Raw genomic sequence first — 11,402 nt, forward strand, 5'->3', positions numbered from 1 at the left:
CCGCCAATCACCGAAGCCGGCAGCGCTCTAGTCCCGCCTTGTTGGCCCCAAGCAGCCAATCAGACGCCAAGGCGGGACCTCACACCGGTGTTTTGGCAGCGCCCGCCGCCCGGCAGGCCGCGTTGTCATGGTTTCCAGAAGCGACTTCCGTGTCGTAACTTCCGCAGTGATGGCGGCGGTGTGCGGGAAGCGGCTGCTGGCTCCGCTCTGTGGGCGGCTCCGGGCCGGCCCCCGGGCTCCGTTCCGGTCTGTGGCCGCCGCCGCGCCGCTGTACGATGTGGTGGTGTCGGGAGGGGGTATGGTCGGGAGCGCCATGGCCGCCGTGCTGGGTAAGGCTTTGTGGCCTTCTTGCCCGCGCAGGGCGGCCTCGCGGGGGGGACCGGCCCGCTGCCCTCAGGGCCGCACAGCCGATGGTGTTCTGTTCCTGTTGTCCCTGTCGCTGGGGTGTGAGGTTTCGGAGATTTTCGGACCTCCCGCCCCGTTTTTTGGGAGTTGAGCGAGTGGCGGGCCTTATGTCCCTCTATCCTCGCTGTCCCACCAGTTCCACGAAAAACTTTAAACTGGGAACATTCCCAAAACTTTCATGTTTCAGTGTTTGAAGTATCGGGTACCTTTATAACTCAATCGTAATGCGTATTGGTGATAGTGTGAGGTAACTATGTAGTTACCGTTTAGGATCTTGATGTTTAAGACTCTGTTGTGCAATTTCCTTATTCCTGCATCCTTTTGTGACAGCACTCTGAGGCTGACTTAAAGCTGTCTGGTCAGCTGATTTTTACAGTGAGTCTTGTCCTGTTTATGGACATATAACTTGTTCAAGGAACAAGTTTTGAAAGCACAGGAGCAGGCTGTCCCAGTGTGCCGAAAGGCGAGCCGGCGGGGAAGACGACCGGCCTGGCTGAATTGGGAGACTCTGAAAGAAATTAGGGTTAAGAGGAGGGCCTACCAATTGTGGAAAAAAGGGCTAACTACTGAGGAGGAATTAAGGAATATTGTTAAGTCATGTCGAAAGAAAATCAGAGAAAAGAAGGCACAATGTGAACGGAATCTCGCCACCTCTGTGAAGGATAACAAAAAGTCCTTCTACAGATACATCAGCAGCAAAAGAAGGGGCAAGGAAAACATCCATCCTTTACTGGACACGGGTGGGAATATAGTTGTCAAAGATGAAGAAAAGGCTGAGGTATTTAACACCTTCTTTACCTCAGTTTTCAGCAGAAAGACAGGTTACCCTGAAGACGGATGGCTTCTGGAGCTCATAGAAAGTGACATGAATCTAAACAGCCCCCCTGTAATCCTGAAGGACACAGTCAGTGACCTACTAAGATACTTGGATCCCCACAAGTCTATGGGACCAGATGGGATCCACCCAAGGGTAATGAAGGAGCTGGCAGAAGAGCTTGCCAAGCCTCTCTCTATCATCTACCAACAGTCCTGGCTCACTGGGGACATCCCAGATGATTGGAAATTGGCGAATGTCACGCCAATCCACAAAAAGGGCCGGAAAGAGGACCCAGGAAACTACAGGCCCTTCAGCCTGACCTCAGTGCCTGGCAGGGTCATGGAACAGATCATCCTCAGTGCAATCACACAGCACCTGCAGGATGGGCAAGGGATCAGACCCAGCCAGCATGGAATTAGGAAGGGCAGGTCCTGCCTGACCAACCTGATCTCCTTTTATGATCAGGTGACCCGCCTGGGGGATGAGGGTAAGGCTGTTGATTTGGTCTACCTGGACTTCAGCAAGGCCTTTGACACCGTCTCCCTCAGCATCCTCCTGAAAAAACTATCAGCCCGTGGCTTGGACAGGAGCACCCTGTGCTGGGTTAAGAACTGGCTGGAGGGCCGGGCCCAGAGAGTGGTGCTGAATGGGGCTGCATCCAGTTGGCAGCCGGTCACTAGTGGTGTCCCCCAGGGATCAGTGTTGGGCCCAGTTCTGTTCAATATCTTTACTGATGATTTAGATGAGGGGATTGAGTCCATCATTAGCAAATTCGCAGACGACACTAAGCTGGGAGGAAGTGTTGATCAACTGGAAGGCAGGAGGGCTCTGCAGAGGGACCTGGACAGACTGGAGAGTTGGGCTGATTCCAATGGGATGAGGTTCAACAAGGCCAAGTGCTGGGTCCTGCACTTTGGCCACAACAACCCCATGCAGCGCTACAGGCTGGGGACAGAGTGGCTTGAGAGCAGCCAGGCAGAAAGGGACCTGGGAGTCTGGATTGACAGGAAGCTGAACATGAGCCAGCAGTGTGCCCAGGTGGCCAAGAAGGCCAATGGCATCCTGGCCTGTATCCGGAACAGCGTCGCCAGCAGGTCCAAGGAAGTGATTCTGCCCCTATACTCAGAGCTGGTGAGGCCACACCTTGAGTCCTGTGTCCAGTTCTGGGCCCCCCAGTTCAGGAAGGATATCGAGGTCCTCGAGCAGGTCCAAAGGAGGGCAACCAGGCTGGTGAAGGGACTCGAGCACAGACCCTATGAGGAGAGGCTGAGGGAGCTGTGGCTGTTCAGCCTGGAGAAGAGGAGGCTCAGGGGAGACCTCATCGCTGTCTACAACTACCTGAAAGGAGGTTGTAACCGGGTGGACGTTGGTCTCTTTTGCCAGACGACTTTCAACAAGACAAGAGGGCATGGTCTTAAGTTGTGCCAGGGGAAATTTAGGTTAGATATTAGAAAGAATTTCTTTACAGAGAGAGTGATCAAGCATTGGAATGGGCTGCCCAGGGAAGTAGTGGATTCTCCGTCCCTGGAGATATTTAAAAAGAGACTGGATGTGGCACTCAGTGCCATAGTCTAGCAACCGCAGCGGTGGTTCAAGGGTTGGACTCGATGATCTCTGAGGTCCCTTCCAACCCAGCCAATTCTATGATTCTATGATTCTATATTTGCATGTTAATATAGCCTTTATTTTGAATTTTGGAGATTACTTGTATTTTTTTTCTGTCAGACTTGGTCACCCTTAAATCACTAATGCACAATTACAGCCATAGCTGAAAAAGCTTCTCTGATTCTAGGTTTCATTCTCTAACTCTTGTTGTTTCATATGTACCGAGTAAAAATGGATTTGTTCTTGTTGTGTATCACTAGAGATCATGTACTGGCTGCATTTTGTTTGTTTTTTTTTTTTGCATGTGTGTGTTTTTTGTGCTATGCAATAGTGACAGAAGCCTAAAGAAAAGAGTGCAAAGAAGAGCAAAAGAGCAAAGATCCTAAGAAATAAATTTACATTACAAACCTGTTCTGTTTCTTAAGCAAGACCACAGTGGAACTGTGACAGCATAAGGATCCTCTCCAGCAGTGTTATCTAAGGATAAAACGCTGGTTTGGGACCTCTTGAGATGAGGTGATGTTATGCATAATCTAGAAAGGATGTTCAGGATACTGCTGTTAGGATTGCTGTAGCAGTACACTCTGCAAGGACACCACTTTTGGTCATGGTACCTTCTGAAACCACAGAGGTCAGATGCAACAAGCGTGGCAAAATTGGCTGTAGTGTGATTTAGTCGTTTCTTGGGTCATCTCTTAATATTTTTTCAGGTATCTTTAACTACAAGTTAACATCTAGCCTGCCTGTAGTGTTCCATTCTCAGGATATAAGGATAAAGAAAACATTGATATACTTGCTAAGTGTCACAGATCTCCTGCTCTAATAGGTGAATTTATGTTTAAGCTCTGAAAAACGTGTTTGCTGTGTGGAGTAAACATTGCAAATTTCACTTGTTAACACTTCAGTAATTAACTTTTATAAGAAAATAGGCACAAATTTCTGCAAAACTGTAAACTTTGTAAAAAAAGGAAATGTTTAATCCTTGCTTGAATTGAAGAAGAGCTCTCCATCTTAGTAATAGGATTGTAGTCATGTGCTTTTAAAATACAGAAATAAATTTATCTGCCTGGTCAAAACCTGTATTGTACATGTGTTCTCTTTGTTAAGTTTTGCATCTTATTACAGAAATGCATAGGTGCTACTGACACAAAAATAAGAAATGAGACTTTTGGCAGGAGCATTGTAAAAATGCATACATTTGCTTGGTTTAGGGCATAATATCCACTTCCATGATAAGAAGATTGCTTTGCTGGAGGCTGGTCCTCGGAAGGACTACGATCGCATGCCGGACAGTTACAGTAACAGGGTCAGTTCCATCTCCCCAGGGTCAGCAGCCCTCCTAAGCAGTGAGTATGGTTTCTGTTGGCTGCATTTTTAGCAGGTGTTTTAATTTTGTTTAAACAAAATTCATTCGAGCGTGCACAGCCTTTGTCCTAAACTCAATGTAATTATTTGCCTTTGTCTCTTAGTATTCCATACACTGAATTGCAGTGGTTAAATCAGACTTCTCTTGGTAACAGGGATTTTTTTATTGGTGTCTTGGTCTGATTTGTTGTATAAGTATTTGTAACGTTAGGCTAATGAAAGGTTGTAAGGTGCTCTTTACCGCATCTGGAATGTTCTGTTCACAAAATTAGCACATACATAGTGCTTTGTAGTCTGGCAACTCGTCCTGATAAATTTTCATTTTGCAGAGAGATTTGAGCTTTGATTCATCATGAAGAAATAAACATTCTAAGCAGTGATGGCTGTGCATTTCTGAGTATGTTTTATTACTCAGTGACAGGGCAGTGAGAGCTGACTGCTAAGTCCTGGTGTTTATGGAAATCTCTTGTTTCTTTTCTGCTGTCTTGTGTCAACAGTAAAATAATTATGATTATGGGGCTCTAAAAGTACTGAGGCAGACCTGGGCCTGTCTAGAGATGATGCATGCAGAGCCTGGGCATTGATAGTCAGAGAGGAAGGACGATAGTGTAGAGTGAGCTTCAGTTTAGTTTGGGTCTCTGTCACACAGCCCTGTATCTCCATATATTTTTGTCCTTTTTCTTTTCCAGGTTTTGGTGCCTGGGATCATGTCTGCAACCTGAGGCTCAAACCATTCCGGCGAATGCAGGTGCCTTACTTAGGGCTGCGAGTATACTGTGTGTTTTTCTACTTTGTATTCTCACAAGTACTAAGATTAACAATAATACAAAAATTGTTTTCCTTGTCAAAGGGCAGATGATGCCCATACACATGATTCCTGAGCCAGTCTACTCAGAAATACCTGTCCTCAGAACCTTGATGTTACAGGATGAAAAGTTGATTCCTAGTGGAAGCTTTAGATACTGAGGCATGGGTAGTAGTCATGCAATAAAGGTGTACATTGGTTTGGGCTAGGAGACAGTTTTCTTCAGAGCAGCTTGTATGGTGCTGTGTTTTGGATTTGTGATGGAAGCTGTTGGTAGCACAGGCATGCATCAGCTGTTGCTGAGCAGTGCTTACACAGCACCAAGGCCACCTCTGTGTCCCACACTGCCCTGTCAGCGAGCAGGCTGGGGAAGGGGACAGCCAGGACAGCTGACCGAGACAGACCAGAGGGATATCCCAGATCATATAATGTCCTGCTTAGCATTAAAAAATGGAGAAGGAGGAAAGAGAGGACGTTGGGAGTTACAGTATTTCCCATTATGTTAACCATTAATGAACACCTACCTGCCAACAGGAAGTGGTGAATGAATTCCTTGTTTAGCTTTGCTTGCACATGTGGCTTTTGCTTTAGCTATTGAACTGTCTTTTTCTCAGCCTGTGGGCTTTCTTACTTTTATTCTTGCAATTCTCTTCTCCATCCCACTGTGGGGGAGTGAGTGAGCAGCTGCATGGTGCTGAGGTGCCTGCTGGGGTAAACCCACAACAAGGTGGTGTGGTAGCTTTATATGTTACTCATGTAACCTGAAAGTAGGAATAAAAAATTCCATTGCAGTTATTTTTTGAGATGAAGCTAGATCATTGCATGAAAGGAATTATGTGATGTACTTTAGTAGCTGGGAACAGATGGGAATTCAGGACGTTTCCTCTAGTTCTGTATTTCTAGATTGCCATATCCCTTTCCTGTTAAGATAGATACTTTTGTAGTTCCTGAAAGGAACAGCACTTCTCTAACATGTAGCTTCATATAATGTATTTTTTCTTTGTAGGTGTGGGATGCTTGTTCAGAAGCCATGATCGTTTTTGAGAAAGATGACTTAGGTGACATGGGTTACATAGTGGAGAATGATGTCATTATGTCTGCTCTCACAAAACAGTTAGATGCAGTAGCAGGTAGTGGACAACGTCTTAAATATTTTATTTCCTGCAGAGAACTTTCAGTTACTTGCTTTCTGTTGTGTGTGCTAAGTTACGAGAGTAATTCTGAGATACAAGTAATTCTGAGACACAGGCAGCTTCTTGAATTGGGGGGGAGGGAGAAACTTGTCTTCCAAAGGCTATACAGCAAGAAAGCAGTTGCATATGTAGTTCTCCAGAACATAGTCTCTCCAAAAATAGAATTAATAGAATTAATGAAAAGATTTGTAACTTTCTATTCAGAGCAGGCCTTGCAGTGACAAAGGGTTGGCCAGATCTGTTCTTTCAGGGTGCCTTGGGAATTCTAGGGTCAGCTCTTAGAGTGCCATTAAGGCATGCATGGCCTTCACTGTTGTAGTGATGTTTCCTTTTTTCATGTCTGTGTCATGCTGTGACCATGGTACTTTGTGTTCCCATCAGACCGGGTGGAGGTTTTCTACGGGAGCAGAGCTGTGGGGTATACCTGGCCCCTTCCCTCTCACAGCTGTGACACAAGCCCTTGGGTCCAAATTGAGTTAGCTGATGGACGCAGACTCCAGACCAAACTCCTGGTAACTAGATTTTTTATTTCTGTTGATCAGGCATCATCTCTCACCCAAGTCCTTTCCACTGGATTTGGTTCTGATTCCGTGTGTACTGCTCCACCCACGTGGAGGGCTTGAGTGAGGTGAGTGGCTGAACTCAGAGATAGTGTGGGACTTGGTGCATAAGCTGTTCTGTACCTGATTTAGCAAGAAGACTGTGCTAAATTGGACAAGAGCAGAGGGGGTCCCCTTTTCTGCTTTTTGGGGAAACTTTTTTTCTGAATAAATAAGAAATGTGTGCATGCAGACTGAGGCTTGTAGACTGGAATATTGGCTTTCTTCAGAGCTGCTGGAAAAGTTATTTTGTATCTCTTTGTTTTGCAGATTGGTGCAGATGGTCATAACTCTGTAGTCCGGAAGGAAGCTGACATTAGGAACATTGAACATTGGTATGACCAGTCAGCTGTGGTGGCAACTCTTCATTTGTCTGAGGTGAAATTCTGGTAACTGACTCTCTTCATAAGCAGCAGAACAGCATAAGCAGTTGATCCAGGTCACTAGTTCATAGCTGTCCAATTGCTTCTTTCCACTGCAGGCCACAGACAATAACGTAGCATGGCAGAGGTTTCTTCCCACCGGGCCAATTGCACTTCTTCCAGTAAGATGAATCATGGTGTTTTTGTTGTTTCTTTTTTCCCTATTTTTAGTCTTTTAGTCTGTTCTTTTCTAGTAACCTTATTTCTATCTGTATTTTTCTGTGTCTGGTTTTGTCTCTTAAGAATTTGTCCATCTGCCCTTAATTTTCTGTTACTGCATTTGTTGTCCCCACCTGCCCTATCATTTTATCCCTGGTATTTTCCACTTGTAGCATGTTGGGCTGGAAGAGTAGTGTGCAGAGGGATGGGTGTGAGGCAGGGCAGTGGGGAAATCTTGGCAAAAATAGTTTTGGGTTTTTTTTATGCTTACGCTTAACATTCTCTCGAACTAGCTGTCTGACACTGCCAGCTCTCTGGTCTGGTCTACGTCTCATGAACATGCATCAGAACTTCTTGCTATGGATGAGGAAAGCTTTGTGGATAGCATCAACTCTGCTTTTGTGAGTATCAGCCTTGTGGCATGTATGAGGCTGACTTTGTTGTAATCACCGGAAATACGGTGGAACCCTACAGCTTAAAGGGAAGTCCAGGGACACCTATATTCTCCTCTGTAGAGGATTATATAAAAAAGGCATTTAGCAAAGAAAGGACTGAGTTAGAATAGTTCTGAAAGTCAGAGAATTTGAGCTAAATTTCCAAAACATAGGAAGGGCAGATTCATCCTAGTTGGAAACTGGTATGTCCTAAAACAATGTAGTTTCTTCTACTGAATAGTTTTATCAAAGTGCTTAGAATTCAATATTTGATGCCAATTCAGATTTTTTCAACTGGATTATTTTATGTCTGTTTGTTTATATTTAAAGATTTGTTTTTTCAGTGGAGCAACGTAAACCACTCTGACTTCATTGATGCTGCTGGAGCCATGTTCCGATCTGCTATTTCACTCCTGAAACCTTCAGGGACTGCAGCCCGTCAGCTGCCCCCAAGTGTTGCTCAGGTAGATCCAGGGAGCCGAGCCATGTTCCCTCTTGGAATGGGGCATGCAACAGAGTATGTCCAAAACCGCCTGGCCCTTATCGGGTAAGGGTCCCAGTGGTAGCTCTCGTGTGAGTGTATGTGGTTAGAAATGGCATGACAATAGTGACTCCCAGTTAACAAATTAGATGGTTAGAAATAATTTATAGTTTCAGCTTGACTTTATCCAGGCCCAGTTTGTACCATGTGCTCCTGTGAAAACAGAAGTCCTTTTGTATAAGTAGCTCTTTGTCCATTGTGTCTCCTTTCTATGTAAATTGCGAGAAAATTATTTCCCTTTCCTGGTTTGTGTAGTCCAGTATCTCATCCTGGACTGGTACTTCCCCAAACACTGTCTCAGCCATTCGGTGTATCACTTTGAGTTTTAAACTCGCCTTTCTTGAACACAAATGACAAAACTTAAAAATTATTCCTGATGGGATGTCACAGGCTTTTGTACAGTGATCTGTAGAAACAGGAAAATACCTCTCGTCTACATTCCAAGGTTGCCTCTGCTTTTCTCTACCACAGCTGCAGTAGCTGGTTGCTTATAGTAGTTCTTGGATGCCCTCTTACACTTCAGATACTTTTCATCTTTCCAATTTGTATGCCACTCTGTGCTTTATAGCTTGATAATGTGCATGATCTTACATTTCATACCCAAACTTCATTTAATTTCTCTTAAGACTCCCTTGTTGATATGTCTGGATGTGCCCTTCATAGTTAAGTCTGCTCATAAAATAACCCAATTTTATTTTTGTTCAATGATATCTCACTTTTCATTTGTATTCTTTGTTTCTGTCTATGTTTGTGAAATGTGTGAGTGATACACCTCCTGTTGAGCTGAGGTCACTGTAAAAACACCAAGGCCTGTTCCACATGTGGTCTGAGAGAGGACTTGAGATAGTCACCTCTTTCATAATCTTTCCTCTCAGAACTGCTTTTAGTTATCTCCCCTTTGTCTGGCTTCTTACAACTGGAGGAGCAGTTAGGTAGCTCAGTGCAGCATGCAAAGGAGGTACTGGCTAAAGCATGTATGCTGCTGTAAGGTGGTGTTCACTGCAAAGAGGTGAGGAGTGCTGCACCAATCCCTTCTGGGGTTGTCAGCCATTATGGCTTTCCTCAAGAAGCAATATCAATTTCTGTCTTCTCTTGCTCCAGGGATGCAGCACACAGAGTCCACCCGCTTGCAGGACAAGGTGTAAACCTGGGCTTTGGTGATATTGCATGCTTAGTTCATCACCTTGGTGCAGCAGCCTTCAATGGGAGTGATCTGGGTAAGGATCCAAGACAGGAAAGTGGCAATGAGATGATGAATCTTGCAGGCCTTTGATGCTAACATCAAGACAAGCTTTACCTCTGCTGCAGGCTAAGTGTGCTGCTGTCGTATGCTGGAAAGGCACAACCATATTTGAAGCAAAACTGGCCTGACACCCACTAACTGTGGAGCAGTTAAAGGTTCCTGGGTGCAGTTTCTGTCTCACAAATCTCAAAGCTCCTTTAAAAAAGAAATAACATTTCTGTAGGATGGTCATTAAAGAGGTGGTGAGATGAAGCCCATTAGCTGACGGGGGGGATGGACATTTATTAAGACGGACCATTCCTCTTTTTGTGTTTTCAGTTGTCTGTGGAGATTGCTATATAGGTACAAGTGTTCGAAGCAAAGTTTTATAGGAGCACTCCATTATCTTTTCCAGGCTCCTTAAAACATCTCCTAAAGTTTGAGACAGAACGTCAGAGGCACAATGTCTCCTTAATAGCTGCTATTGATCTGCTAAAGAGGCTTTACTCCACAAGGCTGACTCCCTTGGTGTTGCTGAGGACATGGGGATTACAAGCAACAAATGCTCTGCCTCCTGTCAAGGTAAGAATATCACTTCAGTCAGAGCCATAGGAAGAGTCCAGAACTATTCTTGACACATACACAAGATGTGAAGACTTTTTTTTTTTAAAAACGTTTTTGGGTGAAAAATTCTACTTGTTCAGATTGAGGTTTTGGCCCTGAATGAGCCTGAGGGTTTCCTAAGTAACTGAGGTCTCATTAGTAACTGGTTTCTCCTGCAGCATAAAGGAAGGTAAGGATCTAAGTGTATACTCTGTGTCAGTAGTTATAGGTAAGGAGTCATTAGAAATCTTAGGCTTTATTTTGCTATACAATGAAAATATGGAATCTTGAGCTGCATTCCAGAAAGCACTGTGAAAAAACAGCCCTGTTACTGGAAGAAGGCATTGGAAAGGAGGTTCGATCTTAAACACAGCCTGTCTGCCTAAATTCTGCACTGTCTTGACATAGTTGTGGGATTTTCATGAGGTTCCTTAAGCCACATGCTTTCAAAGCTCCCCAACAACCTAAAATTAGATTCCTGTTTTCTGATTTTGAATATTCCACAAATCAAGTCACATTCCTATTAAACACAAGTGGCCTGTTGTCTTTGAGTTGAAGAGCAATAAATTTCTAAGGCATAGAAGCTGCCACTGACAAGATGTCTAAAGTAGTTGCACTAGAAAGAGGACTGTGCTGCTGCTTCAGTGCTCAGAATTTTTCCGCTTCTCTGCTCAAAGTGGAAAACTAAATGAAGACCTCTTACTGAGCTCTGAATCTGTTGGTAACACTTCTGTTTTGTGTTACATGGGAGGGAAAGGAATGCTGCAACTTCTTTAGTTTTCTAGCATAGCGGTACAAGCGCTCTCCGTACTTATCTGGACATGCTGATGTAGAACTGTTGTCCATATACATAAAAGCAGACTGATTTCTAGAATGTGTCGATTACCAGTTTACTAATTACATGTCTTGTCTTCCCTCCTTTTAGGAGCAAATCATGGCCTTTGCTAGCAAGTGATCTGTTGTCAGTTTGGAACAGCAACTTGCCAGTGAATGCATTGCCCTTATAAAGACTGTGACTGACAGGAATCTTTGAACTGTGTTATTTTAATTTAACAATAAATCTGAGAGATTGAGCTGTGTATTACATCGTCCACTGGTTTATGAATGTGAGGAAAACTTTAGAGTGCAACAGAGCACTGGAACAGGCTGCCAAGAGAGGTTGTGGAGTTGTCTTCTCTGACGATACTCAGAACCCACCTGTGCAACCTGTTTTAGCAGAGGGGCTGGACTAA

The 11,402-nt window shown here is 44.5% G+C and overlaps 1 protein-coding gene across 1 annotated transcript; it reads left to right on the forward strand.

Moving 5' to 3' along the window:
- Window positions 1-160: 160 nt before the first annotated feature.
- COQ6 (coenzyme Q6, monooxygenase) lies at window positions 161-11,254 on the forward strand. Its single transcript, XM_030451872.1, has 12 exons — window positions 161-329; window positions 4,039-4,173; window positions 4,882-4,940; window positions 6,004-6,127; window positions 6,572-6,702; window positions 7,060-7,167; window positions 7,271-7,333; window positions 7,664-7,771; window positions 8,149-8,351; window positions 9,447-9,562; window positions 9,983-10,149; window positions 11,096-11,254. Exons 1-12 carry the CDS (start codon window positions 170-172, stop codon window positions 11,123-11,125), a joined length of 1,404 nt encoding a protein of 467 aa, XP_030307732.1. The 5' UTR covers window positions 161-169; the 3' UTR covers window positions 11,126-11,254.
- The last annotated feature ends 148 nt before the right edge of the window (window positions 11,255-11,402 follow it).

This window comes from Calypte anna, chromosome 5A, assembly GCF_003957555.1.
Source record: "Calypte anna isolate BGI_N300 chromosome 5A, bCalAnn1_v1.p, whole genome shotgun sequence".
Lineage (NCBI taxonomy): Eukaryota > Metazoa > Chordata > Aves > Apodiformes > Trochilidae > Calypte > Calypte anna.

Bases quoted from the DNA above. Each gene is read 5' to 3' on its own strand.
- COQ6 (XM_030451872.1), top strand. From the start codon at position 170: ATGGCGGCGGTGTGCGGGAAGCGGCTGCTGGCTCCGCTCTGTGGGCGG. The intron at 4,174-4,881 runs GTGAGTATGGTT...TTTCTTTTCCAG, and splicing joins GTCAGCAGCCCTCCTAAGCA to GTTTTGGTGCCTGGGATCAT. The intron at 7,168-7,270 runs GTGAAATTCTGG...TTTCCACTGCAG, and splicing joins CAACTCTTCATTTGTCTGAG to GCCACAGACAATAACGTAGC.